General features: G+C 37.7%; 2 protein-coding genes across 3 annotated transcripts in view; one reads left to right on the top strand and one right to left on the bottom strand.

The window, feature by feature from the left end:
• Positions 1–25: 25 nt before the first annotated feature.
• Positions 26–23,783, bottom strand: part of LOC112460526 (alpha-tocopherol transfer protein-like) — a 35,845-nt gene continuing 12,087 nt past the window's right edge. Inside the window, exons 2-12 of one of the 2 annotated variants that reach the window (XM_025025241.1) lie at positions 11,138–11,224; positions 10,534–10,841; positions 9,888–10,044; positions 9,278–9,469; positions 8,652–8,923; positions 8,104–8,400; positions 2,722–2,860; positions 2,177–2,336; positions 1,940–2,045; positions 1,231–1,594; positions 26–923 (exon numbers count right to left, since the gene is read on the bottom strand). In XM_025025241.1, coding sequence (XP_024881009.1) covers positions 772–923; positions 1,231–1,594; positions 1,940–2,045; positions 2,177–2,336; positions 2,722–2,860; positions 8,104–8,400; positions 8,652–8,923; positions 9,278–9,469; positions 9,888–10,044; positions 10,534–10,841; positions 11,138–11,216 — 2,226 coding nt within the window. In that variant the 5' untranslated portion in view covers positions 11,217–11,224 and the 3' untranslated portion in view covers positions 26–771. Of the gene's footprint in view, positions 924–1,230; positions 1,595–1,939; positions 2,046–2,176; positions 2,337–2,721; positions 2,861–4,869; positions 5,041–8,103; positions 8,401–8,651; positions 8,924–9,277; positions 9,470–9,887; positions 10,045–10,533; positions 10,842–11,137; positions 11,225–23,783 lie in introns of those variants that run through there. The other variant, XM_025025242.1, reaches the window with a different exon arrangement.
• Positions 12,878–20,760, top strand: LOC112460528 (odorant receptor coreceptor). Its single transcript, XM_025025244.1, has 9 exons — positions 12,878–13,123; positions 13,579–13,716; positions 13,943–14,326; positions 14,660–14,914; positions 15,194–15,453; positions 17,934–18,033; positions 18,187–18,291; positions 18,432–18,587; positions 18,750–20,760. Exons 2-9 carry the CDS (start codon positions 13,579–13,581, stop codon positions 18,798–18,800), a joined length of 1,449 nt encoding a protein of 482 aa, XP_024881012.1. The 5' UTR covers positions 12,878–13,123; the 3' UTR covers positions 18,801–20,760.

The following is a 23,783-nucleotide window of genomic DNA, read 5'->3' as shown; positions in this document are numbered from 1 at the left end:
CATATACACACACATATATTTAAGTGCGATATATTCAAACATATTGCTTGACTAAACATCGTATCACAATTTCTAAATTAAAATATTGTCTTTTGTGAAATATCAAGCTGGGCAATAAACTTTCTAAACTTATCTAATAATTTAAAAAAAAAGATTCTAATTTTTATAACATTGTGCCGTTAATATGATCATATATAGAGTAATTATCGTTTTACTCATATAAAATTCTCAAAGAAAGACGTTAAAACTCTCGATTATTCTACATATTTCTTATTAAAACGTGATGATATTTTACAAAGCAAAAATCAATGAAAAGAAGAAAAGGTGAATAAAAAGAAAAATATTTATATAAAAAATAAACTTTGTTTCCTAAGATTCTTTGACATCAATCTTAGGGTCTAATCAATCGTAATCATTTACGTCCCCAATAATAAAAATAAATAAACTATTGGATTAAAAAATTGTAAAAAATGAAAAATACTAACGTTAAGCAATCTCTACCATTTTTTCGGCAAGCTTTTCAGCGAGACTACATTATATGCTTCACAACTATGTTCCACGACGAACCTGGTCGTGTTATTTTAAAGATACTCGACAATGGGCACCGTACAGAATTTTGCAATACAGGCGAAAGGAAAATGCTTTAGTTTTCATCGTGGACGAAGTTTGTGATCGATCGATGTCGAAGTTTATGCGGACGAGCGATTTGGTTAACGATTGCCGTTGGCGACGATTATACGTCAAACTGGTTCCGGATACGCGTTAAACGATTTAATCGATCGACAGCTGTCGGAAGGATCCATCGAGACCGAACAAGTCGTCTTGCGTCTTTGGTTTACCTGGTCGCAATGCCTCGTTAGTCTTCATAGCTTCCTGCTCCTTGAACCACGGTCCGTAATCTTCCAACTTCTTCATCCACTGATCTGAAAGATAAAGTAAAAAATGCTATTAGTCAGAGAAATCAGGTTGAAGACGTTTAACTTGTAACGTTTTTCTATACATGCACTCCTATTTTGAATAGTTATATTTTTTTATGTCTCATACAGATGTCTCTTACATATTTAATGAAGAAGACTTAATGTCTTTTTTAGGAAGACTTAATGTCTTTTCTGAGAAAAAAATGTATTCAACATATTCAAGAGACTCAAGGAAACTGCGCTTGAAGTTAAAAATGACGTTCCGTGATGCGCTTTATAACTCCGAACGAATAAAAGTAATGAAATGCCGTACCGTGTATAACTTGAATGGGTCCGGCGTCGCCGCCGTACTCGGTTGGCAATATCTCTCTGGGTACGTATTCGTATAGCGTCTTGATGTCACTGTGCATGAAGATGCGATTGCGTATCTTCTCCTTCAAAAACGGCTTGACGAAATTGAGAATCGTGTCGACGAGCGGACTGATGTTTACCACGTGCACTTCCTTCAGCTTCACCGGATACGCCTCCATCGCGCACACCAGAAACTTCTTCACTAAGGCCGGCGTAAACTTGGCGAAATGTGTGGGCGTCGCGACGGAAGCGTCGAGGATGTAGACATCGCCGGCCACGCCGTGTTCCTCTTCGCTTAGACGAATGTCGCCGATCATGAACACCATCTTTAATGATAATAATGTCTCTGTTACTTTGAAGCTCAACACGAGACATGAAGGTACCTATATCAATGTTTTCAAAAACCTGCAAAACTATCGAAATCGATATAATGAGTTCAGCTATAGATACTACAAATATAAGAAAGAAAGAATGGCGCGATAAATTGTGTTTTTATATTTTCGACAACAGCGGAACAGTAGAAAATGCAAATCCATCCAAATAATACGATTCAACGCACTTTTTTCAAAGATGTTAAATGCGAAAAGATGCACACGGTAAAATTTTACTGAACTTAGAAAGCGCGCGCGTTTTTGGACGTTTTGCTATCAATAGTCGAAATGAACTTATACCTTCATAGTTTCCGGTATATTGGGAGTCGGCGCTTCCTTATCAACTCCTCGCATGACGATCACTCGACATCCTTTCTTCGTCAGGCCCGGCAAAGGAGGTATATGTCTGCAGAAAGGAGACAAAGAGTTAACGTTTGCCTTAATTCGTTCACGCGAATTACCTGCAATGTCTCTTTCCGTTTAAAATTGAAATCTTAAACTACCGGCGTATGTATACCGCGATCGCGGTATCCTTACATGAGCTTCGCTATTTCTTGCAACACCGGCCTCGTGATGTCGCGGTTGGAGAAAAATTCAGGGACCACCGCACGCATTGTGAAATACATGTCCAGCTTCCGTTTGCATTTCTCCAAGGAGAATTTGCAGCCGCGTAGAAACGTCATTAATCTTTGATCATCTGAAAGACGATATATTGTGTTAACTGTAAACACATACGTATATCTGTATAATATATATGTATATAGCGCAGCGATTAATCAGGAAAAAATTTATTTAAAGCCTACTTTAGATGATCCGTATAATTCGTGTCGGAATTCAGAATGGAATTTTATTCTAAAAAGCATCTAAAGAGAATCAAAAGTACATTAATATAAAATATATATCAAAAACACATATATCAAAATTTATGGCATGTAAAATTATAAGTGTAAAATTATATCCTAAAATTTGATACGAATTGCAGAGCTTTAAGTGGGCTTCGCAACTATTCTATATACCATCTATCTGACCATCTAATGTACAATCTATTCTGACAAATATATCCGACAAAAAAATCATCGTACCTTCGAATTTAGGCAAATGCGGTTGCTTGACGAGCCACTCCTTGATAATTTCGAGATCTTTGTCGCGCGTCGCTGCATTCTCGTTCAACTCCACTCGTATCTGCTTGGACATTTCGTCCGTAGGCTGTATCAGCAGCATCTGCAAACACAGAATATCGCAATAAGAAACATCATACTGCTCGTAGACAAGCGAATTCGCGAATTCTCTATAATCGGAAAGTCTTACAATGGAAAATTTGTCGTAACATAAATAAACATATATATCTCTTTTTCAGGATTAGAAAGCGTACAATTAAATTACTTGCAAAATAAATCGGACACCGTCCCAATGTGCATAATGTCTATGTATTTGACTCCTTTTCGGTTGCACGTGTAACGCGCGTAATGTGCACTACAGAGATTGCACAACCGGTTAAGATACCCATCGTTCCTTATGCCAGGAATTAATGCTGACCAAAGCGGCTTGCTCAACATGAACTTTCTCTAACTCGTCGCGGCTTCGTACGGAGAAGCAGAGAGAATGTTTCTTAATCTTTACCTCTCCTCGTTTCGGGGGAACGGCAGTATTGTTTCGAAATTCTTTTTTTTTATCACTTATATTTAGTAGCCGTTAATTGTAAAAAGGTTTGCAGTTTAAATCACATTCTTATGATTTAAACGACCGTGAGATATAATCTCGTCGGCATTAAGAATAATTATTTAGAGCTCGAGAATAAATTGTTAAAAGAAAGAAAAAAACATTAAGCTGGAAAAAGGACAAAGTGAAAGAGTAAAAAGTTTTGCAATCATCAATAACTGCTTCCCAGCATAAATCTTTTTTTTCTTTTTTTATTAGAACAGTTAGAACAGCTATGACGCAAGCACTCTTGGCCACTGGATTATTGCTATTGCGATTATCTTCTCACAAAGCGCGGGAAAATTGGCTAGCGTGACAGTCTGCGAGTATTCGAAAAAGTGACAAGGTTTATAATATTATATCTATGCAGCATTAATGGATGCAATTTGAATATAATAAAAATAATTTATTTTATAATAATTAACTAATATAGGAATTTAATAGGAAATAAGAAGATAAATAGAGAGAGAGAGAGAGAGAGAGAGAGAGAGAGAGAGAGAGAGACCTGACTTCGACTTTTAATTAAATATTGAAGAGCTAAATTATATGATATAATAATAAGAACTACGTCTTTTTACATCCTACGCTTTACATATCCTGAATCTAGTTTCCTCTCATAAAAAAAAATTAGATGGCTGTCCTTGGTAAAAGTTGAAATTGGTTAACACGACGTAGGTAGATGGTAGTAAAATTGCCAATTGGTATATGTTGAGTTATACTTATTAGAAAAAAATAGTTTTTATTACAAAAAAGAATTTCTAGATTTAAATTTCAAATTTAATGTGTAATTTTGTATTTAAATATCCTGAATCTACTTTCCTCTCATAAAAAAAATAAGATGGCTGTCCTTGGTAAAAGTTGAAATTGGCTAACACAACGTAGGTAGATGGTAGTAAAATTGCCAATCGGTATATGTCGAGTTATACTCATTAGAAAAAATAGTTTTTATTATAGAAAAAAAATTTCTAGATTTAAATTTCAAATTTAATGTGTAATTTTGTATTTAAATATCCACGAGCCTCCAATGTAAAGAAAGAAATATATAAATTTATACATTTAAACCTGTTTTCATAAATATAAAAAAAGATCTTAGACTCTCAACCTCATAAATATTCAACATTTTTTAACGACTGTTTGATATATTTATAGCGTAAATTATATGTTGTATTAAATTTATGTGTCGTGTCTCTGTACATGTGGACGACAAAAGGAAAGATATCAGAGCAAATTAAAAAAGTCTAAAAGAGATGCTTACGAAAAATGGTTAAAGAAACGTTAAATCGATACATTGCGGATTCGTTAACAAGCGGTTTTGCATTAAATTTGAAACGCACGATCACTTAATTTCTTTTTATTATATTTGAATATTTAAAGCATATTTTGTTCCCTGAACGTAAATTTAATGACAATATCGCACAACAATTTTTGATTCGATCTGCATGCAAAATGCGATGATCTCGAACTTGAACGTTTCCCAAATTAAAGAAACATGATTTTTATATGTGACACACGTTATAGAGGCTTGAACTTACCTTGACCGATGTTCAGTGCAATTCACAGGCACAGGCAAACACTCGACGTGCAAACGATCACGGCGACGATGACTTTCGGATTGTTGCGGAAAGAGAAATGAGCAGAGCGGCGAACTCGAGAGACGTTAAATGAACAACGGAGTGGGAACGATTACCTCGTGCGTGGACCGGTTCTCCTTTATACCGTAGAGATGCCCCACTCTTACTTTGCTTCCCGTTATAGTGTACGGTGAGAGAAAAATTCGATCGATTAGCGATTTTGGGGGGAAATTTTACTGACGCACTCAAAAAATATTGCTTTGTAAGAGACGGCTAGAAATTATATCGTCTATTCCATGACGTAAATAAAAGAATATATCCTGAACAATACCGGAGCGATTATGTAAAAAATTTGTATATTGAGTATTGCGGAACGTCCAGGCGGTGGCGAAAAAAAATAGTGGATTAAAACTATTATATATTATATTATATTAATATTATTAAAATAACCAAATACAGTTGCTACTTGGTAAATTTCAATAAAATGTAAAGCTGATTATTATAAAATTATATTAAAATTTAAATGATTTTATGCGAAGAATTTATATTGTAAAGAGATTAATTCTCTTTTCGAAGGAAAGATTAAAGTAGCTTCCTGTTACACAAAGCATATCCTCTAATAATCAAGCTCGCTATCTTTTTTGTCGTATATTAATAGTGCTTAATCAATTGTATGAATACTTTGCTCAGAAACTGTCGACACTTTTTACATGAGCAACCTCACGCTTCTAAGATGTTAATTAAACTAACACAACAACAGCTTTTTAATATACATAAATGCGCTATCGTATCAATCTTTCTTGAGCAACCGCTAGCGATAAACAAAAGCATTAGCGGAATAGCTGTGCGTGTTATAATAATGTATGTACTTCGACGAAGACCGGAGAATTGATACGGCGTAAGTACTTGCGGGATTGACTTACGCATCGTACGCAATCACGATAATTTCGCAATACGCTTACCGAGAAACGGCGATAGCTAACTTTAATATAATTCCGCGATTTTAGAAACTCACGAAACTGTAACGCTTATGTAACGCGAAAATCCTCGCCTAGGTGAGCGCGCCTGGCCGCTTTGGTGCGCACATGCATCATCTTTCTTGCTCTGATAAACAACAAAAAATACGAAATTTTCTTCCCAGGTTCGATCCATATGTCTTTATGCGGCTCGCGGTCAAAGTTATACGGTCTTATACGGTCAAATGAGCTATTTTTACTTTTTCGTAGATTTTTATACATTACAAATTATGCATTCAAATACCACATCCCTGGCGAAAATAATCTATTTACGAGATGTTTGCTTAAATGTTGAGTAGATGTTTTGTTTCAGCTTTAAAACATTTATTAAATTGTTCATGAGATGTTCGCGGCTGTGTTTTTCTTATGAAGTGTTTTAAGCGGCGTTTAATGACATAGTCTCCCACGTTTCCATTATTAGAGTTTTCTAAGTATTTGTAAAATTTTTGTCAGCAGAGGGTTAACCATGATAAAACTGTTCGTAAACGAATATAAACACAATCTCTCACTAACAATTTTCGCCAGGGATACGAATGATAATTAAATCGAACGTAAAACAATATAATTGCGACAAGTTCAATCTTCTTTTCTTGCACGCGCATGTGTTTTGCATAAGTTTAGTCACTATCGTGTCAGGTCAATCTAATTAAGTAATGTATTTAATTATGCTTGAGATTATTTTCGAACTTATATTTATCGTCACGTGCACATATTTACGAGATTTACGCGATTTTCCTTGAAAAACTCGAGTTATCCGGTATAGACGCGCGATCATGATAATTATTAACAAGAACGGAATCGCGAGTCTTTGTTCTCGCGAATAATTAGTAACGAGAGAATTCATCATTGACACGATGAAGATCGGCTCGATGCTGCGGCTTTCGCACGCCGCCGCCGAAGTGAAGATAACGGTAATAATCGTGCGTTCTCCCGCTCGATTCTTTACCGTATTCACTTCCGAGTGTATAGAATCGCACGCTGACTAATCGCGGCCCGCGCGCTCATGCCCTCGTCTTACTTTCTTTCGCGGGATACGTTGCGCGCCGTTGTTGCACCAGGGTAGGATTACGCGAGCGGCGACCGTCATAACCAGAGGAATTCGCGTGTATATGAAATTGCCGGTTGCAATCGCGCGCGATTTTGTAATTGGCCGGATCGAGCAAGACATGTTTATACGCACGCGGTAAATACTTGCCCCCGCAAATATACGAGCAAGTCAAACCTGTCTTCTCTGAATTGCGGACAGTGGATTATAGGGCGCTTAATTCTTTCGGGTCAAATTTTAACGACAGCTCCATTTGATGAATCAGAAAGTCATTTTTCTTTAGAAGAAAATTAAGTGACTTCACTGATGCAATCAGGATTACTCGTATATCACGTAAGTACAATTTATTCATCAAAGTTTATTTGCAAATTTAATCGATATTATAGTAATATTGAAAATTACATAAAATTATAATTTTCCGTCACTTTTTTTAAACGCGTTATTTGCCGAATATTCTCTCTTACAAAGGTTTTTTTTTTAATATTATTAAAATTGTCGATAAGTTCTCGTTCTCTTGCATCTATAAATTGTGTAAAATATAGATAGCATCAGAAGTAAATGAAAAAAAGAAATATAGAAATAAAAAAAATGTTATAGAGATTGAGTACAAAATGTTATGTCTGGTTTTAAGAAGACGTTATTGCGGCCTTGGCGAGGATCGAGGTCGTGACACCGAGTACTGTAGCAAGGCCATGCGGTATCGTCTTCAATGAAGTCGAACTTTTGGCTTGTATTTCTTTCCCAATTGTTGTTTTTTCAGCGTTTATGGTGCTCTAAACAGAAAATGTAAAAAACAATTATCTTTATGTCCAAAATCAGCTTATCTCCATATCAGATTATTAAAAAAAAAAATGTTTGAGCTAATTTCTACTGAAAGTCCTTGACACAAATTATTTGTATCAATATTTCGATTAACTGTATTAAGCACAAAATTTACACAAATACATTTTATGCAATTTGTAATTTGAGATGTAAACTAATTTATGTAATAAGTCAATATTATTCTGAGAATGCTGAAGTAAATTTATCTAATATGAACAATAATATATATATTACAGTAAACTTGCGACATTACACCGGTTGTTTTTTAAACCGACATTATTTATTAGAGACACGATTATTGGTTCACCTTACCGGTTTTTCAGCCTTCTTGCTTCTGATAACTCGTTTTCGCCCTGGCAGTTCTTGCGAAAAGATCTCGCCGGTCGGCACACGCGAGACAATCGGAATATCGCGCCTTTGTCGATTCGTGCATTCGGAATCACGGCAATCGCGCTTCATCATGGCTTTTTTTATTGCAATCGGAAGCTCATCAATAATTTTTGTCTCCTGAAGAATATGACAATTCGGTCCTTGTGCAAAAAATGGAACGGATCTTTGGTCTCCAACACAGATTTGCGTCACGATTAAGAGAGTGTCCCTCGGAGAGGTCTTCATCGATTAAAAAAAAATTAGGAGTTAACATGTTGTTAATATTTATATATTAATATATGTATAATTATGTTTTTTAATAATATTTTTATTTATTATATTTGTATGTCTCTCACTTCGACAGTCAATTAATATTTAACTATGATGTTCCAGTAAAAAACTACTAAATGTAAATTAACATTTTATATTTCTCTAAATTATTTTGAGCGAATCAGATCTGCCAATTTTATAGATAATGAAACACTAATTACTTCGCGTTGGAGAAGATCGATGACGGCAGCTCCCTCGCTTCTCGGCGCTGCAGCGATTAACATGTAACCATTATCGTTTGGAACAGATTTCAGCTCCCTGATGGTATTCCCGATTAAACTGGTAGCAGTTGGTTTGACAGAGAACGATTTGAATTCATTCTTGAACGTGCCATCGTTCCTGTGCAACGATTCGATCAGAGAACGGAAGAAAGCCATTCTAATTTTGGAGAACACGTCGAAAATATCCCATATAACATCATGATTCATCTCTCCTGTAAATAAAATGGATTTATCTTTCCTCCCCATTTTTTTTTGAAATGTCCCCTGTATGTTTTTGTAAGCTGGTCGAGGATTATCAAAAGTTATCTTATATAACTTGAACTTTTATGAAGATTGTCAGCGAAATGATTGGAATAATTATAAAATATATTATTTTGTATTTTATATTTTATGTCTTGGAATTATTGTTGAAATTATCAAAATTTGTTTTATGCTGTCTCTTGTTTTATGCTATCTCAATCCTCAACTAATTTTATCCGTTCTAATTCTTTAAATTTTTAGTATATGTATATAGAACATTAGTGTAAAATATTTGTTCTTTAAATATAAACCTGCTTGTGGCTCGCCCCCTGTTTTAGGTTCTGCCCTAGTTAAAGGGGAAACAGGTCTCGCCCGGTCGCTAAGATCGATTATTTGCCAACCGTCGTTCGAATCGCGTTTGCTTTTACGTGATTCCAACTTCACGTTACTTTTATTGAATCTGCTAGATTCGAATCCAGGAATTAACGGGATCGTGAAATTGCTGCCGGAAACTGCGCCTGTTCGATGGAATGCACCAAATTAATGATCGACATAAGAAATTGTTAAGTAAGTAATAAAAGAATAATATTCTGTATATTTTTTGTGTACACAAAATTAACGATCGCCGTAAGAAATTGTTAGGTAAGTAATAAAAGAATAATATTCTGTATATTTTTTGTGCACACAAAATTAACGATCGCTATAAGAAATAGTTTAGTAAATAATAAAAGAATAATACTTTGTATATTTTGTGTACACAAAATTAACCGACATAAGAAATAGTTAAGCAAGTAATAAGAGAATAATACTATATATTGTGTATACTTGTATATTTTAATATCTATTATTTTTTAACATTCTCTAATGTTTTATATTCCTATAGCTTTCGACACTTAAATTTAATGTTTAATTAATAAAACCTTTCTTTTATCAAACCTGTTGTCATTCCTCTCTCCTGCCTCGCCCAAGGTAACAACTCTCCGATATTGGAGCGAAGGTAATTACATTCGCAATCGCTGCTTTTTTCTTTATTTTCGGAAACCGACGCGTTGTCCGTGGAAAAATTAGCGCTCTCGACCTTGTCGCGGCAACTCTACGATATGAATTTTGCACAACTCGAGTTCGAACTATATTATATAATAATTTATTCACACGGCACAAAAAATAATATTGCACAAAAACTGAATTCTATAAATCTTTCCTTAAATCTAACATATTATGAAAACCACTTCTCTATTTACGGGCGTCATATATTTTATCAAAATATAAATTACTTTGTGATTTTATAATATTTTGTAATATTATGTTTAATATGTAAATACTTAAATATACTTTCATATAAATGCGGATTTGTGCTGTAATTATTACTGAATGAAAAAGAGTTAAATAATGAAAGAAAAAATTGGTCCATCGACGATCAGTTTCCTAAAGTCTATCTGACATAAAAATGATTAATGCGATTATGGGTGAGTACTTGAAGAAATCCTTCAATCGCGAGGGGCAGTCTTTCTTTATAATTCTTCCACGAGTTCTCTTCCCCTTTCTCATTCTGGCCCCTTTCATCGATCAGGAGCAAAATGACATTTCGAGGAGCAATAATAGTATTAGCGTTTTCTTCGGAAGAATCGGAAGCGTTGTTCCTCATTGCTAATACTATTTCATTGATAGGTTTCATCTCGATGAGCTTCATCCCGGTCTCGATATTCTCGGTTGTTGATCTCTTCTCGCGCGTCTGATTATCCAGCACATTTTCCAATATCTTTGCATCTTTTGCTTGCAAGATCTTATCCACGCTCGTCACCTGCATCTTGTCCTTCAACGCAGAGTCGACAAATATTCTTCGATAAGTATCCAAGGACGGTGCCGTGTCCCACGCAGAGGGCACAAGCGCTATTGAAGCGTGACATAAATCATCAATACGTGTAATAACTCAAGATGTATTTATAAGATACATTATGCATTTGTATGCTGAGTGGTCTTTTTGAAAAAGGAAAAGAAGAAAAATTGTGTGACATTCACATAGACGTATAATTTAAAATAACGATCCTGTTAAAACTATGCTGAAAGCTGGCAACTAAATAATTGACTTCAGTGATTAATACAGTTTGCATTTCCTTGTTATCAATTACAGTAACAAGTGTGACTATTCAAACGAAGCGAAGATAAAAGCAAAGGTTGGTCGGTACCTGAACGATCCATCGTAAATCCAAAAGAGCGTGTCATCAGCGACCACAGCATCAGAATGAAAATACCGGAACGTGACATGACTTCTGCTGACGAAATTAATTTAAACGTTTTTATTTATGACGCAATTAGATTATTTCTTGCGCGCGTCTGTCTATAATATATCGCTCACTCGACTAATCGACTTGCAGCTTATTTTTTATAGAAACGTTGGAGAGCAAAAGTTTAATTCTGGATCGTCGTTCAATCTCGGTAATTGCTACGTCCGCCTTGTTTTCCTTCCGAAAAACAATTAGACTACGCTGTCGCTAATCAACAAGATCGGTTGCCCGAACAACCGAAGGGGAATCTCAAATTTCGAACAAAGTTCTCTTTATTAGGATTTATATTTTGTTACATCAACTGCGCTGAAAATACCATAATTTGCCAATTAAAACACTGATTATTTCGTCAAATATTTTTATTTATTTTGACAAGTTTGAACAGGAAATAGTCTTCGCCTTTTAAATAACAGATTAAAGTCTATTAAATTATAACAAATTAAATTTATTATATGACTGGCAAATAAAAGGTTTCCTCGATAGTGGGATAGTTGACATAATTTTGATACAATTTCCGTGATGTCAGCACGTAGTGCTGTAATAGTATCATTAGCCGACCGATCGTCGTATCGCAGTAAGGATTATCGCCCTAAATAATAAAGGATAGTTACTATGTATACGATCCATATGCCTGTAAGTTGCGTCGCGGCCCCCGTTTTAAGTCGATACCTGACATATTTAACCGTTGAGACTTACATAGGTCATTCTCGACGGTGAAACTACGCTTGCGATCCGATTTATACTATTTGTTTTGCGTCATTCGTTTCGTATGCGCTCGTACTTTACGTACGAATCATTTATTTTCATCGACCCCGTTCTACGTACGTGATGATGGTATACGCGAGCTCAATCGCAGAAAATTGAGTACATTTTTCGTCGTAGATTCCGTGTATAAAAGAGTGACGATTTTTAGCAAAATTTTCTACCAGGAAGAATTGACCCCCATCCAAAATCTATCAAATCAAAAATTCATCTTTATCAAATTTTATCTTTAAGATATATGAAATTTGTTAAATATATATAACAATTAATTGGCGGAAATATTTGGGAAAAACGTGAACTTTTATGTATAATACAAAGGACACATGCTGATAATTCGTAAATGTTAATGCACGAGCTAAACTTTTTATTTAAATATTGATGCAGTGGAACGGCGGCACGAGAGTCATTATTTTCCAGTTAATAATTACTACTACTGGCAAAAAAATCATAATAAGGGTCGCAAAGTATTCTGGAATAATATCCAGGAAATCGGCGTCGCGCGCCGATACGGGGATCCTATAGCGGAAGCTTCGTTTCACCAGTTGCTAACCCCTGCTCTAGGCATCTTGGAACTTTAGACTGTTTTCTTCGTTGAAACTTTCTTTACGTTGAAAACTGCACGGAGCATGGCGGCGGCGGTCTGAATTATTAAGAGGATTATAGACCCCCGTGCAACTCCGGGGACGGCGTAAGAAGCGACATGGCGTCGGAGGAACAGCGCAGCGCGACGAAGCGGTCTGCGCCTGGTTACCGGGCCCCGATTGGTCCACGTTTGGTACCTACCCTGCTGGAAGGGGTTTTCCCGGTGGCGCGGGGTAGTGGTGGCGGTCAGGTCATAACCGGGGGTTGGAAGTGTTGGGACAAGAAGGCAGAAGCAGAGGGTACTTGGGCCTCGGCCGGAGGAACGAGACAGTTCACGAAGAGTCACGAAACGAGCCACAAAACGACGACTGATGGCAGGCCGGCTAGTTAGTTTGCTCTTCTTCGTTCTTCTGATATATCTGGCACGATTGCTGCAACGTAATCGCGAGGCGCTGAAGGCCGCGTCGTAAATTGGCCGCGGATCCGAAGAGGAAGTTCTTCGCTCTTGGACATCTGTAATCTTGGATAGTCAAAGCGACCAAGGTAGGACACTTTGCCCTTATATTTCGAAACAGGTGCTAAATCTCAACGAAACAATGCGAAACTTGAAAAAGTAATATTTTGTTTACAAACACGAAAACAATTATGGTGCATGTTCTGAAGAAATAAAAAACTCGTTTGACAATTGGCAAGTGGAAAATAAAATACAAATTTTCGTAAGATTCATTAGACTTTTGCGTCTTTGATGATTTACGATATATTGCGTAAAATGAGTAATCGATGGCACACGCAGAGAAAGAGTTACGTGCTTCTAGAAGTTTCGTTTACACAACATGCACATATGGTAAACGGCCTCGTGATAAATGATGCGGATTGTGTTATGGTGCGCGAATCGTAGCCAACCGCGAGTTGTCAATCTGCTAATGAATTTTAACGACAATTTCGCGCGTTTGATAGTTGCGATAAAGCGATGGTCAATTCGTACCGTTTGCTCGTAGATGATGAAGATGAAGCAACAACAGGGCCTGGTGGCCGATCTCATGCCCAACATAAGGGTCATGAAGATCTTCGGGCACTTCGTGTTCAACTATTACGACGACAGTTCGTCCAAATACCTGCATAAAATTTTCTGCTGCGTAAGTAATCACGAATATCGACAAAATCTAGTTCCCGTCTGATCAAATCGAAGCCGAAGTTATCGACATTCTTTAGTATTATAGTAAAATATATACAAATTTTTGTAATAACATTTTGACAAGATATCCGAGAGTCCACGACTTGGACAATCGTCGTAAAACCACTATTATTCTTGGTTTACGTCCGAATCGCACAGGCACACCGCAAGAGCTAAATCTTTTCTAGGTAAATCTATTTCTGCTGCTGTTGCAATTCGGCCTGTGCGCGGTGAATCTGATCATCGAGAGCGCCGACGTCGACGATCTCACGGCCAACACGATCACCCTCCTCTTCTTCACGCACAGCATCGTCAAGATCGTTTATTTCGCCATCAGGAGCAAGTACTTCTACAGAACGTGGGCGATATGGAACAATCCGAATTCCCATCCGCTCTTCGCCGAGAGCAATGCGAGATACCACGCGATCGCCCTGAAGAAGATGAGGCTGCTGCTCTTCTTGGTCGGCGCCACCACCGTGCTCACCGTGGTAGCTTGGACCATTCTCACTTTCTTCGAGCACCCGATTAGAAAACTCGTCGACCCGGTTACGAACGAGACGACAATTATTGAGGTAATAAATCAGACTTGGTGGGGTAATATATAAAACATGTTTCATTTTGCACAGTAAGTAAACTAAAAAAATATTGAAATATATGGGAAATTAACGCTTTAAGATAAAATTACTATTGTTATCGTTATTAAAATTATTATAAATATCGCTTTTTATCCTTGAATTATAATATAATTAAGACAGGTGTATAACTAGAATATTTTCACATATTTCTGTTTTTTATATATAAGTTACTTTTTTTATTTACAATATATACATTGCACTTGCCGCGCAATTATGCACTCGAGTCCTACTTTCTGTGTATATGAGAAATTTCTCTTTCTCGTGATTTAGTTGCCGCAATTGCTGGTCCGTTCGTTCTATCCGTTCAACGCCGGCAAGGGAATAACGCATATATTGATACTCGTATACCAAATGTATTGGGTGCTCTTCATGCTCATTAACGCCAATTCGCTGGACGTCCTCTTCTGCTCGTGGCTATTGTTCGCCTGCGAACAATTACAGCATCTGAAACAAATCATGAAACCCCTGATGGAGTTGAGCGCAACTTTGGACACGGTGGTTCCGAATAGCAGTGAGCTCTTCAAGGTCTGTCAAATTTCAACGTTCACAGTCATTAGTCATATAAATTTTAATACCACTCTATATTTCTTTGTTTTTTGTGTCTAAAATTAGATTTTTTGAGATTTACATTAATTTCGACTAATATAAAAAAGAAACATTTTTATTTTACGTTATATGACAAGCAATTTTTGTCATTTCAAGTATTTATTAAAGAATAAGCCAAAAGTTCATATCTGCATGATTAAGACTTTCTTCGGACTTTATGTATATCAACACCTTGAGATTTCTCTTTTATGTATGTAGGCTGGTAGCGGGGATCATCTTCGAGAATCGGAGAACAATCAGCCGCCGCCACCAGCACAGGCCGCCCAGGGCGACAATATGCTGGACCTCGATCTTCGTAACATATACAGCAATCGGCAGGACTTCACGGCGACCTTCCGGCCAACCGCTGGGATGACCTTCAACGGTGGCGTGGGACCGAACGGATTAACGAAAAAGCAAGAGATGCTCGTCAGGAGCGCCATCAAGTACTGGGTGGAGAGACACAAGCATATTGTCAGGTGAGTCAATTTTATTAGATTCGCGCGAGTCTGACAAGGCTTTATCGCGATGCCAGTTGGACTAGCCTGTCTGTAAAGAGAGTGGTCGCAAGATAAAGCGTCAAGACCGTGAGATAAAAGATTCAGTATCGAATAACGCGACGAGAGATGCAAAACCGCTCCCTCCCCCCCGCCCCCCCCCGCCGTGCTCTACTTACCCCACTGAAGACGTATAGTTAATTCATGCAACTCCTACACCACGAGTGAGCGACGGATCATTTCTTTGAAAGTCATCTGCATCTTGTGTGTGAACTAGTGACCCAGAAGAATTCTATATAACACACCTATGGCGTGTAAAGTATTTAGTATATAGTCGGCATTATATTGACCCCATAGAGAAAGACGCGCTAACTACACCCTTAATTATTAAGAGGCGCGCACGACAAAGTTGCGGCCAAACATCGCGGTCGTGAATATTTTAGAATATGCATAAACACGTTTCGAATACCGTTACTTCGAGCATATTCTTCATATTAATTATTTAATATATGATACTGGGCAAAAAATAATTTTACATCGGGTTAACATTAATCCAAGTACCACGGGTGAAACGGAGAGCTTTACGATTTTGATCACAGAAGAAATAGAGGGAAAATAAATGGAACTCTACAAAAATATTCAGATATTATACTCCGACATATAAAACGGAGTAATTATTACAATCTATACCGCCGTTTAAGTTCCTAATACTTCTGTCACATTGATATTTGTGTGAAATATACTCCACAATATTTAAAAATTGCAGAAATTATTAATAGGAAGCCAATTATAAATATAAGATAATAAATATATTTTTAAAACAAGTTTATTTTTATATAATGACGAACTCTTTGTTAAGCTTTAGTCAATTGAATGGCAATACATTGAAGCTAATCATCGGAAGAATCACACAAGTTTAAAAGTAAAACACAATCTTCTGAATTAATAAAAAAAGAATTAATAAAAATATTATTTTATTTCAAATCTTGATTCTACGGTCTTTCGGAAAATAAATAGACAAATAGAACAGTTCTATTTCCAATCTTATTATTTCCTACTTATATCTACAGTTTCATAACTAACGTGAATAACATGATTCTGCTTAAAAACGTTAATCTTTTTCAAAGTGTGACGTACATCGTACTTCGTAAAGTATGCGGAATACGATCAGCGGTGGCGAGATCGATCGCTCTTTGAGAAAAAGAAAAATTTTTTTTTCGCGATAACGGCGCGAACGGATGCCGTGTTCCTGCGGGTTCGTGGGGGGTGCCGAAGCCACTCGTCGACTGGCAGCGGGATGCGCGTGTTCCCACGGTGGTGAAATATTTATTCTAAGAAAGCGCGATATTGACCGCAACGGGGGTCGTGTGTTCTACGGACTGCGCGATTCATGGGGGGACGGGTATTCGCCGCCGACGCGACGACGGTTCACGTGCACGTAACGTGCGCACACGTGGTTCACCTGCTAACGCACGCGTGACGACAGATTTTTAGGCCCCACGGGTCGCGCCCTGCTGACACACGTGTTTTATATCCATGTAGCGTGTCATTGGACAGATCATTCACGCGCAAATGACGGTCAATTTTACCAGTAGAAGGATTTCATTGTTGTTTTTTAGCGCACATTTTTTAAATAAGAAATTAAAATATATAATCTTGGCCAACGTGATTTCGATATATATGAAATCTTACATTAGTCTTTTGTCCAGAAATGAGTAAACTTTCTTCTGGAACTCTTCTCTCTTTTATTTTAATTTCAAATCTCCTCATTAATTCTCGACCTTAGTAAAAGCCTAAGAGGTCTGCGAATGGATCCGAAAATCGTTATGACAGTTTGTTACTTTCAAGCAGTAGAGGCTCGTATTATCACCTACGCGATATTGGAAGATATTGACCGCAACGGAGGTCATGTCCTACGAGTAAGTAGTCTAAGGGGATGAAATGCTTCCATACAGCGGACTGTATATCGCGCTGGATTGCTGGATATTCGATCCGGAGTTACAAAAATTTCAAATCTACACAGTATCCTACTTCGAACTTATGTTCAACGTTCTCGCGAAACGTTTTGCAGATTTGACTTTTCTGCAACGGTGATAACTTAGCGTGATATTACACGGACTATCGCATTTCTTCAAGGTGTTTTGACGTATCGATCACTCACTTACTGACAACCAGTGTTAACTTGACGAACGGTCGACGAAATAAAGTATACGTGGCGAAACGGAAGCAAACTTTCGTCCGTCATCGTTCAACTTAGTTTTAATCGCTTAGTATGAAAATCAAGGGTGGAATGTGGGCGTACCTATGGATGAAAAAACGGGCATTACGAATACATGAATACATTACATTTCATGAAACCGCTTTTAACGTGCGGCATAAGTCAGCCGTAGACAGTTCGGGTCGATCCTCGCCGATCAGCGGTATTATGGGTATTAATAATAATAATCTCTTGTTCCATATAGACTGGTCACCGCGGTCGGAGATGCGTACGGTTTCGCTCTTTTGCTCCACATGTTGACAACCACCATCACTTTAACGCTGCTCGCGTACCAAGCGACGAAGGTGAGTGCGTGTGACAGATGGTCGGGCTTCTTTTCAAGGTTCCGAGCAAATGACTTATCGATCGTATAAATTAGTAAAGCAAGTAATGCGAAGTCGAACATTACTTGAGAATGAAGTATTCATACTAATATGTTCGAGTTTTAAATGCTACAGGTGAACGGTATAAATGTGTACGCGTTCTCCACGATCGGCTACGTGCTCTACACGTTCGGCCAAGTCTTTTTGTTCTGCATATTTGGAAATCGTCTGATCGAAGAGGTGCGTATGCGCGAAGTTCGCAGGAGACTCAACAAGTCTCGGAAACTTTGGCTCGAAAATGACGATAAGAGATAAGGAAAAACGTGATGAAAATTTAAAAGGCAAAAAACCGCATTTTTTAAATACAATCTTTCTTTCAGAGCACCTCGGTGATGGAGGCGGCGTATTCTTGCCACTGGTACGATGGATCGGAGGAAGCTAAGACGTTTGTGCAGATCGTGTGTCAACAGTGTCAGAAAGCTATGTCAATATCGGGGGCGAAATTCTTCACCGTGTCCTTGGATCTCTTCGCTTCGGTAAGATTAAATCTATCTCTCGAGGTGTCTGTCCCGAGTTTGAACTTCTCCTCGCGCTTGATTGTTATACGTAACAAAATTAACAAAACTCCGTTCAACAACTATTACGATATTAGTTGCGAGAGAATAATGTAATTAACGATTTTCTAAAAATTCCCATAGGTACTGGGAGCCGTGGTGACTTACTTCATGGTGTTGGTGCAACTGAAGTGAACGCTCGGCTCCATGCATTCCAGATGCGAATGCAGTCTCTCGTGTTGCACACGGCTGTGCAAGATTATATTTTTTAACGTGTTTACAAGGGACCAAATGGAACGTTGGTATCGTGAAGATTCTCGCGGGGAGAATCCGGCGTCCTTACGGGCGCATAGCAAAATATTGAGAGTGGATATGAGATTGGAAAATCATGAGAAGCTACATCGGAATTGAGTTTTTATGCGATAAAAATGATAATAGGAATGATGATACAAATTATTTTTACTGTTACTTTAGAGATCGATCAGCGATAAGACACAAATATATCCTCTTTTTTTTCATTATTATCCAGATTAACGAACGATGAGAGAGCACTTTCTTTCGTTAAAATGTAAATTTTAATGCGTAGCTCGCTGCATAATTTTTCTCTCCACGTTTTATTGTGCATATTAGTGACAAGCAAGGGATACGGCAACGTGAGCACTCGTCGCGATTCATTTGCATGCACATTAATTATATAAGTCGTAATGCTTAACGGGGAAGATATACGCTAATGTTATTTGAGCTGTAGTGCGGGGCGGCTTGTACCAATTGTCGTACGATCAATAATGGAACGTATATTAACGAGCAGATGCGGGAGAGCTTATTTTGCCTTTGGAGTCGTCCAGTAAAATCGTACTATTACGTTCTCGAACATCTTATATTTTAAAAATTGCGTATAGCGGAGGGTTAAACGACGCGTGTACATTGACGCGTCCTAACGAAGTGTGTAAATATAAGATATAATTGTATAAGGTGATATTACATTTTTAAAATAGAACAGTAACGCCAAGTCGTAATGTTAAATTTGGTGTAATTTTAGTGGCACGCTTTGTCTTTGCACGCGAGAAGCAACAATTTACAGCGTTACCACAAATGTACGCTAACTTTTTTTATTAATTATGTTTCCTACGTCCTATCGAGAATTAGATTGCGCGAGAATATTGCTATTTAGATCCCATTTTAATTTTATTTCACGAATCTTGCCATTTTTAAGTGAATTTTCTTCTCTTCCCCCTCTCTTCTTTCTTTCTCTCTCTTCTGTCACTTATTAATGATAAAATTTACGATCTCATTCCCTTCAGCGTGGGAAAATGCATTTTGACACATAATACAAATTAATTTCCCTATTTATTGTCACTTAAACTCTGCAGCAAGGACAAACAGCCTTTGTCTTTTCTTTAGAGCGCATTTATCGGAGGTTACAATTTGTCAGTCAATAAGTAGCGATAACAGAATGAATCTGCCGCGAGAATAAATAAAAAAAATTCGTCGCCGCGTTGAAAAGTATTAGCCCTTTGCTTCTTGATGAAAAAAGCGGCGATACAATTGATGTGGTACGTCAATTAATATACGGTACAATTTATCAAACGGTACATGAATCTAATAAATAGAGAGAGTAAGATATATATATATATGTATACATATATATTTTTTTTCATTATACGTAACCACGTGAGCGTGGACAGACGTGTACCTAATGTACCTCGTTTTATATATTTCGTAACATCTCTCGGTGTCTTTAGTAAGATAATATTTCGTCACCTAAAAGATGTACAAGAGAAGATATTTGCACCGTGCATGGCCGCTCATTCTGACCGTTACAATATAAATATGTATCTTTCATCGACGCGGATATCGTTTTACGAGACGACGCGAGATATTTTTAGTTTCTTTCGTTGGAAAGTGAAAAGTGTTGTCGAGGGAAGGAGCGTAAAATATATTATAGGACGGAAAAGCGAACGTTTAAGCGGATAGGAGCGTGTCTGGGCGATATCCGGGCTCGATCTACTTTTACATTAGTGTATAATTAACGTATGTGTACATTACTATGATCAAGTATTAATCGATGAGATCACAGTATTATCAAATAGTTTTTCTCTATGTAAAGCTGTACTATATTTATTTAATAAAATCTTGATATAAACGTTCATATAAATTCCAGCAGGAGAACCCGAATTTTTTTCGCGTTCGACTCTGTCGAAAGTTTAGCAAACTACGGCTTTCTCGCGGCATACGCTGCATTCCGATATTCACTGTCAGTACTGCAAATCTATATTTTACGTCACGTATATTATAGATTTTCAGTACTGAAAGTTGCTGACAGTGAATATAGGAATGCAGCCATAATCTCTAAAAAAAATCTTTCGCGTTGAAACTACAATAGAAATTCGCGAGTGTGCTGTTACAAGACAGCAATGTAGAAAATAAAAATTATAGAACACGCGTTGAAGCACATACTCACGTTATAGTAGCCGCTAATAAAGATTGTCTTGCTTCACGGAAACTTAAATTAAATTAGCACGGACCGCGCCGAGTTTCTCCTTATTCGATTCAATCGTTGCTTTCGGAGAACGCGACTCTTCCGACATGTAGAAAGTAACAATTTTTGTATTAAATGTGATTTACGAGTGAACTGCGCGAATGATGCACGTGCTACCTGGCACAAACAGGATTGTGGAGATGAAGAAGGATTATGCCTTGCCGCTCTTACTTATCCGAGGAAACGCTTCGAAAATTGTGGACAAAGGACGGACTTTCTCTTCGCGCTGCATTCTTCATCGCATTCTCTTTCTTTACTATTTAAAAATTTAATATAAAATATCTAGATAAATATCTCTGACGTACGAAATAAATCGAGATGTGCGCAGCTGTGCAAGCTGCTCTCTTCGTGTTTTTCCAGTGTTAATAATAAAATATTGACGTAAAGTGTGGAGATATATGTATACCTATATACACGGGGCGTTTCAAAACTTTACAAGCTTGTGGTACTTACTGAACTGGATAAAAAACGTTTAATTACTATAAATACACAAATAAATCCATTTAAAATAAACAACTTTTTGTTTCAATAACGTAAGCTGTTTATTCATCGTTTATCGTTTGTAAAAACAAAAAATTTTTAACAATTGGATTATTATTTTATTATTTTATTATTCCAATTTTAAACAATATATAATTTGTGTCGAAACCTAAAGTAGAATTGTATTTAAAATTTTTTCATGTGCTATGTAACATAAAAAACATTTAAAGAATAAAAAAACACATTTATAAAATGCAAGCCATATAAAATTATAAATAGAATTCTATCCTAAAGTATAACGCAAAATGTGCATTATTTAAATTAAATGGAGCTTTAAAAAAGTATTTTTTGTATTTTCCATTTAAAAATGCATGTTTAATATCTTTGTGCCACCAAATTTTTTTTTAATTCCTAGTGTATTTTGAACCGCTTGACACTCTCTCGACAAGCAATATTTAAATATTAATATTTATACAACAATATTTGTAATATTTACGTAAACTGTTAAACCATGCACTTTACGATTTATAATTTGTATCTCTCTCAGAATTTAGGATAGAATTTTATTTATAATTTTATGTGTCATGTAATGCAATAAATGTTTGAGAAAACAAAATAGAAAAATAAAATTCTATCTTGAAATCTGGTGCAAATTAAAGATCGTCTAAAGTGGGCTTTACAATATATTATGAATAATCTGTTGCTTGCATATATACTGCAAACATAAAAATATTATAAAAGCACAAAATCGCTATTTATTTAAAAAACATTGATTTGTGGACCTATCTCAAGGCATTTTTTTATTCAGCTTAGCGAGCACTACAAACCTGCGAAGTTACGACCCACTATCTCGAAACATACTGTACACGAGGTCGACGAGGTGAAGCAACGTCTATTAAGAGCTCGTAAAAATAAGCATTTATAACAAGTAGAGTGAGAAATTGCCGCGGCGGGTTCGCACGCAGGCGCAAAACGCGAGCATCTCCGTGCGTTTCTAGGGGTAGTTTCGATCGTCCGGGGGATGAACTATGCTGTGCTGCCGCCCGAGACGCCTCTACCTCGTGCGTTGCTCCCGTGCGATGCTGCCTGAAACGAGAACTCTCGCGTCGCCGTCGTTTCGTGACAGTGACACGCCTGCGGGGCGCGTGGTGCCGGTCCGTCACGATTGCATAACCGTCGATCGTGTGTCAGCCCTCGGCGACCGGGAGAGGGTTCCTCGCGGTCCAAGCGGGATTCTGTGATCGCGCGTCGTCGCCGGAGAGGATGCACCGATTGTGTTCGAGGCGAGGGCAGCCGCTGGCTCCGTCGACGGCGAAATCGGACGGTCCCGAGATCGAGCCTGCGAAACTTCACTGACGAATCTCGGTTGACGATTATCCCCCCCCCCCGCGCACCGCCAAGTCTGTTTCTCCTCGGGAAGCAATACACGTAAAGCAATACTGGCGCGTGGACCACGTCTGACACACGCCACGACCGTCTCCACTTCGCTCGCGCCGTGTCGTCTCGTTTTCGTCGACCGTAAAATAAATCAAAAGAAAATGATAATAATGCGACGACGTCCTACAACGATGCTGTCCGATTGTGAGACGCATGCGTTCGCCAAGTCCGAGTGCAGCTAATGAATCGGATCCAGACGAGCTAGGCGTGCGCAATCCGGAAGAGATCCGAAGGAAGAAAGATCGAGGATCACAAAAACGATCGGTCGATCACGAAATGCGAATCCGTTGTCAATCAACGAAGTACAATCTATAGAATAATTGTTAACAATCAAAATCGGGACGTGTAATCTCGGGGCAAGTTCAGATTTCGATCTCATTGATTACGCCAAAACGATCTCTATGCTTATCCGTGACGAGGCGAATTAAATTAAAATTGCAGTAGTGGATTTTCTTTCGCGCGAAACATCGGAAATGCAACTCGTCAAGATTACGCCCGTTACAATCACTAACTTTATGGTACTTGAAGAATAACGTGTCGATCAGTATGATCGGTTGTCCGATATTGCGGGATACACGTGTACGTGAGGTACCGCGAGTTACGTAATACGCCTATCTATAAAGCTACCTATAATAGGCTACAATAGACGTCCCCGGAGAGAATAAAGAGGGAGATGAAATCGAATCCGAAATTGTTGTTTGATTAGTGGAGCGAAGAACCCC

This window comes from Temnothorax curvispinosus, unplaced genomic scaffold, assembly GCF_003070985.1.
Source record: "Temnothorax curvispinosus isolate PA1 unplaced genomic scaffold, ASM307098v1 QBEX01010630.1, whole genome shotgun sequence".
Taxonomy (NCBI): Eukaryota; Metazoa; Arthropoda; class Insecta; order Hymenoptera; family Formicidae; genus Temnothorax; species Temnothorax curvispinosus.
This window is presented reverse-complemented; position numbering and strand designations above follow the sequence as displayed.

Coding starts and splice junctions, on each gene's coding strand:
- LOC112460528 (XM_025025244.1), top strand. CDS start 13,579: ATGATGAAGATGAAGCAACAACAGGGCCTGGTGGCCGATCTCATGCCC. Junction 15,454..17,933: donor AGACACAAGCATATTGTCAG/GTGAGTCAATTT, acceptor TGTTCCATATAG/ACTGGTCACCGCGGTCGGAG. Junction 18,292..18,431: donor GAAATCGTCTGATCGAAGAG/GTGCGTATGCGC, acceptor TCTTTCTTTCAG/AGCACCTCGGTGATGGAGGC.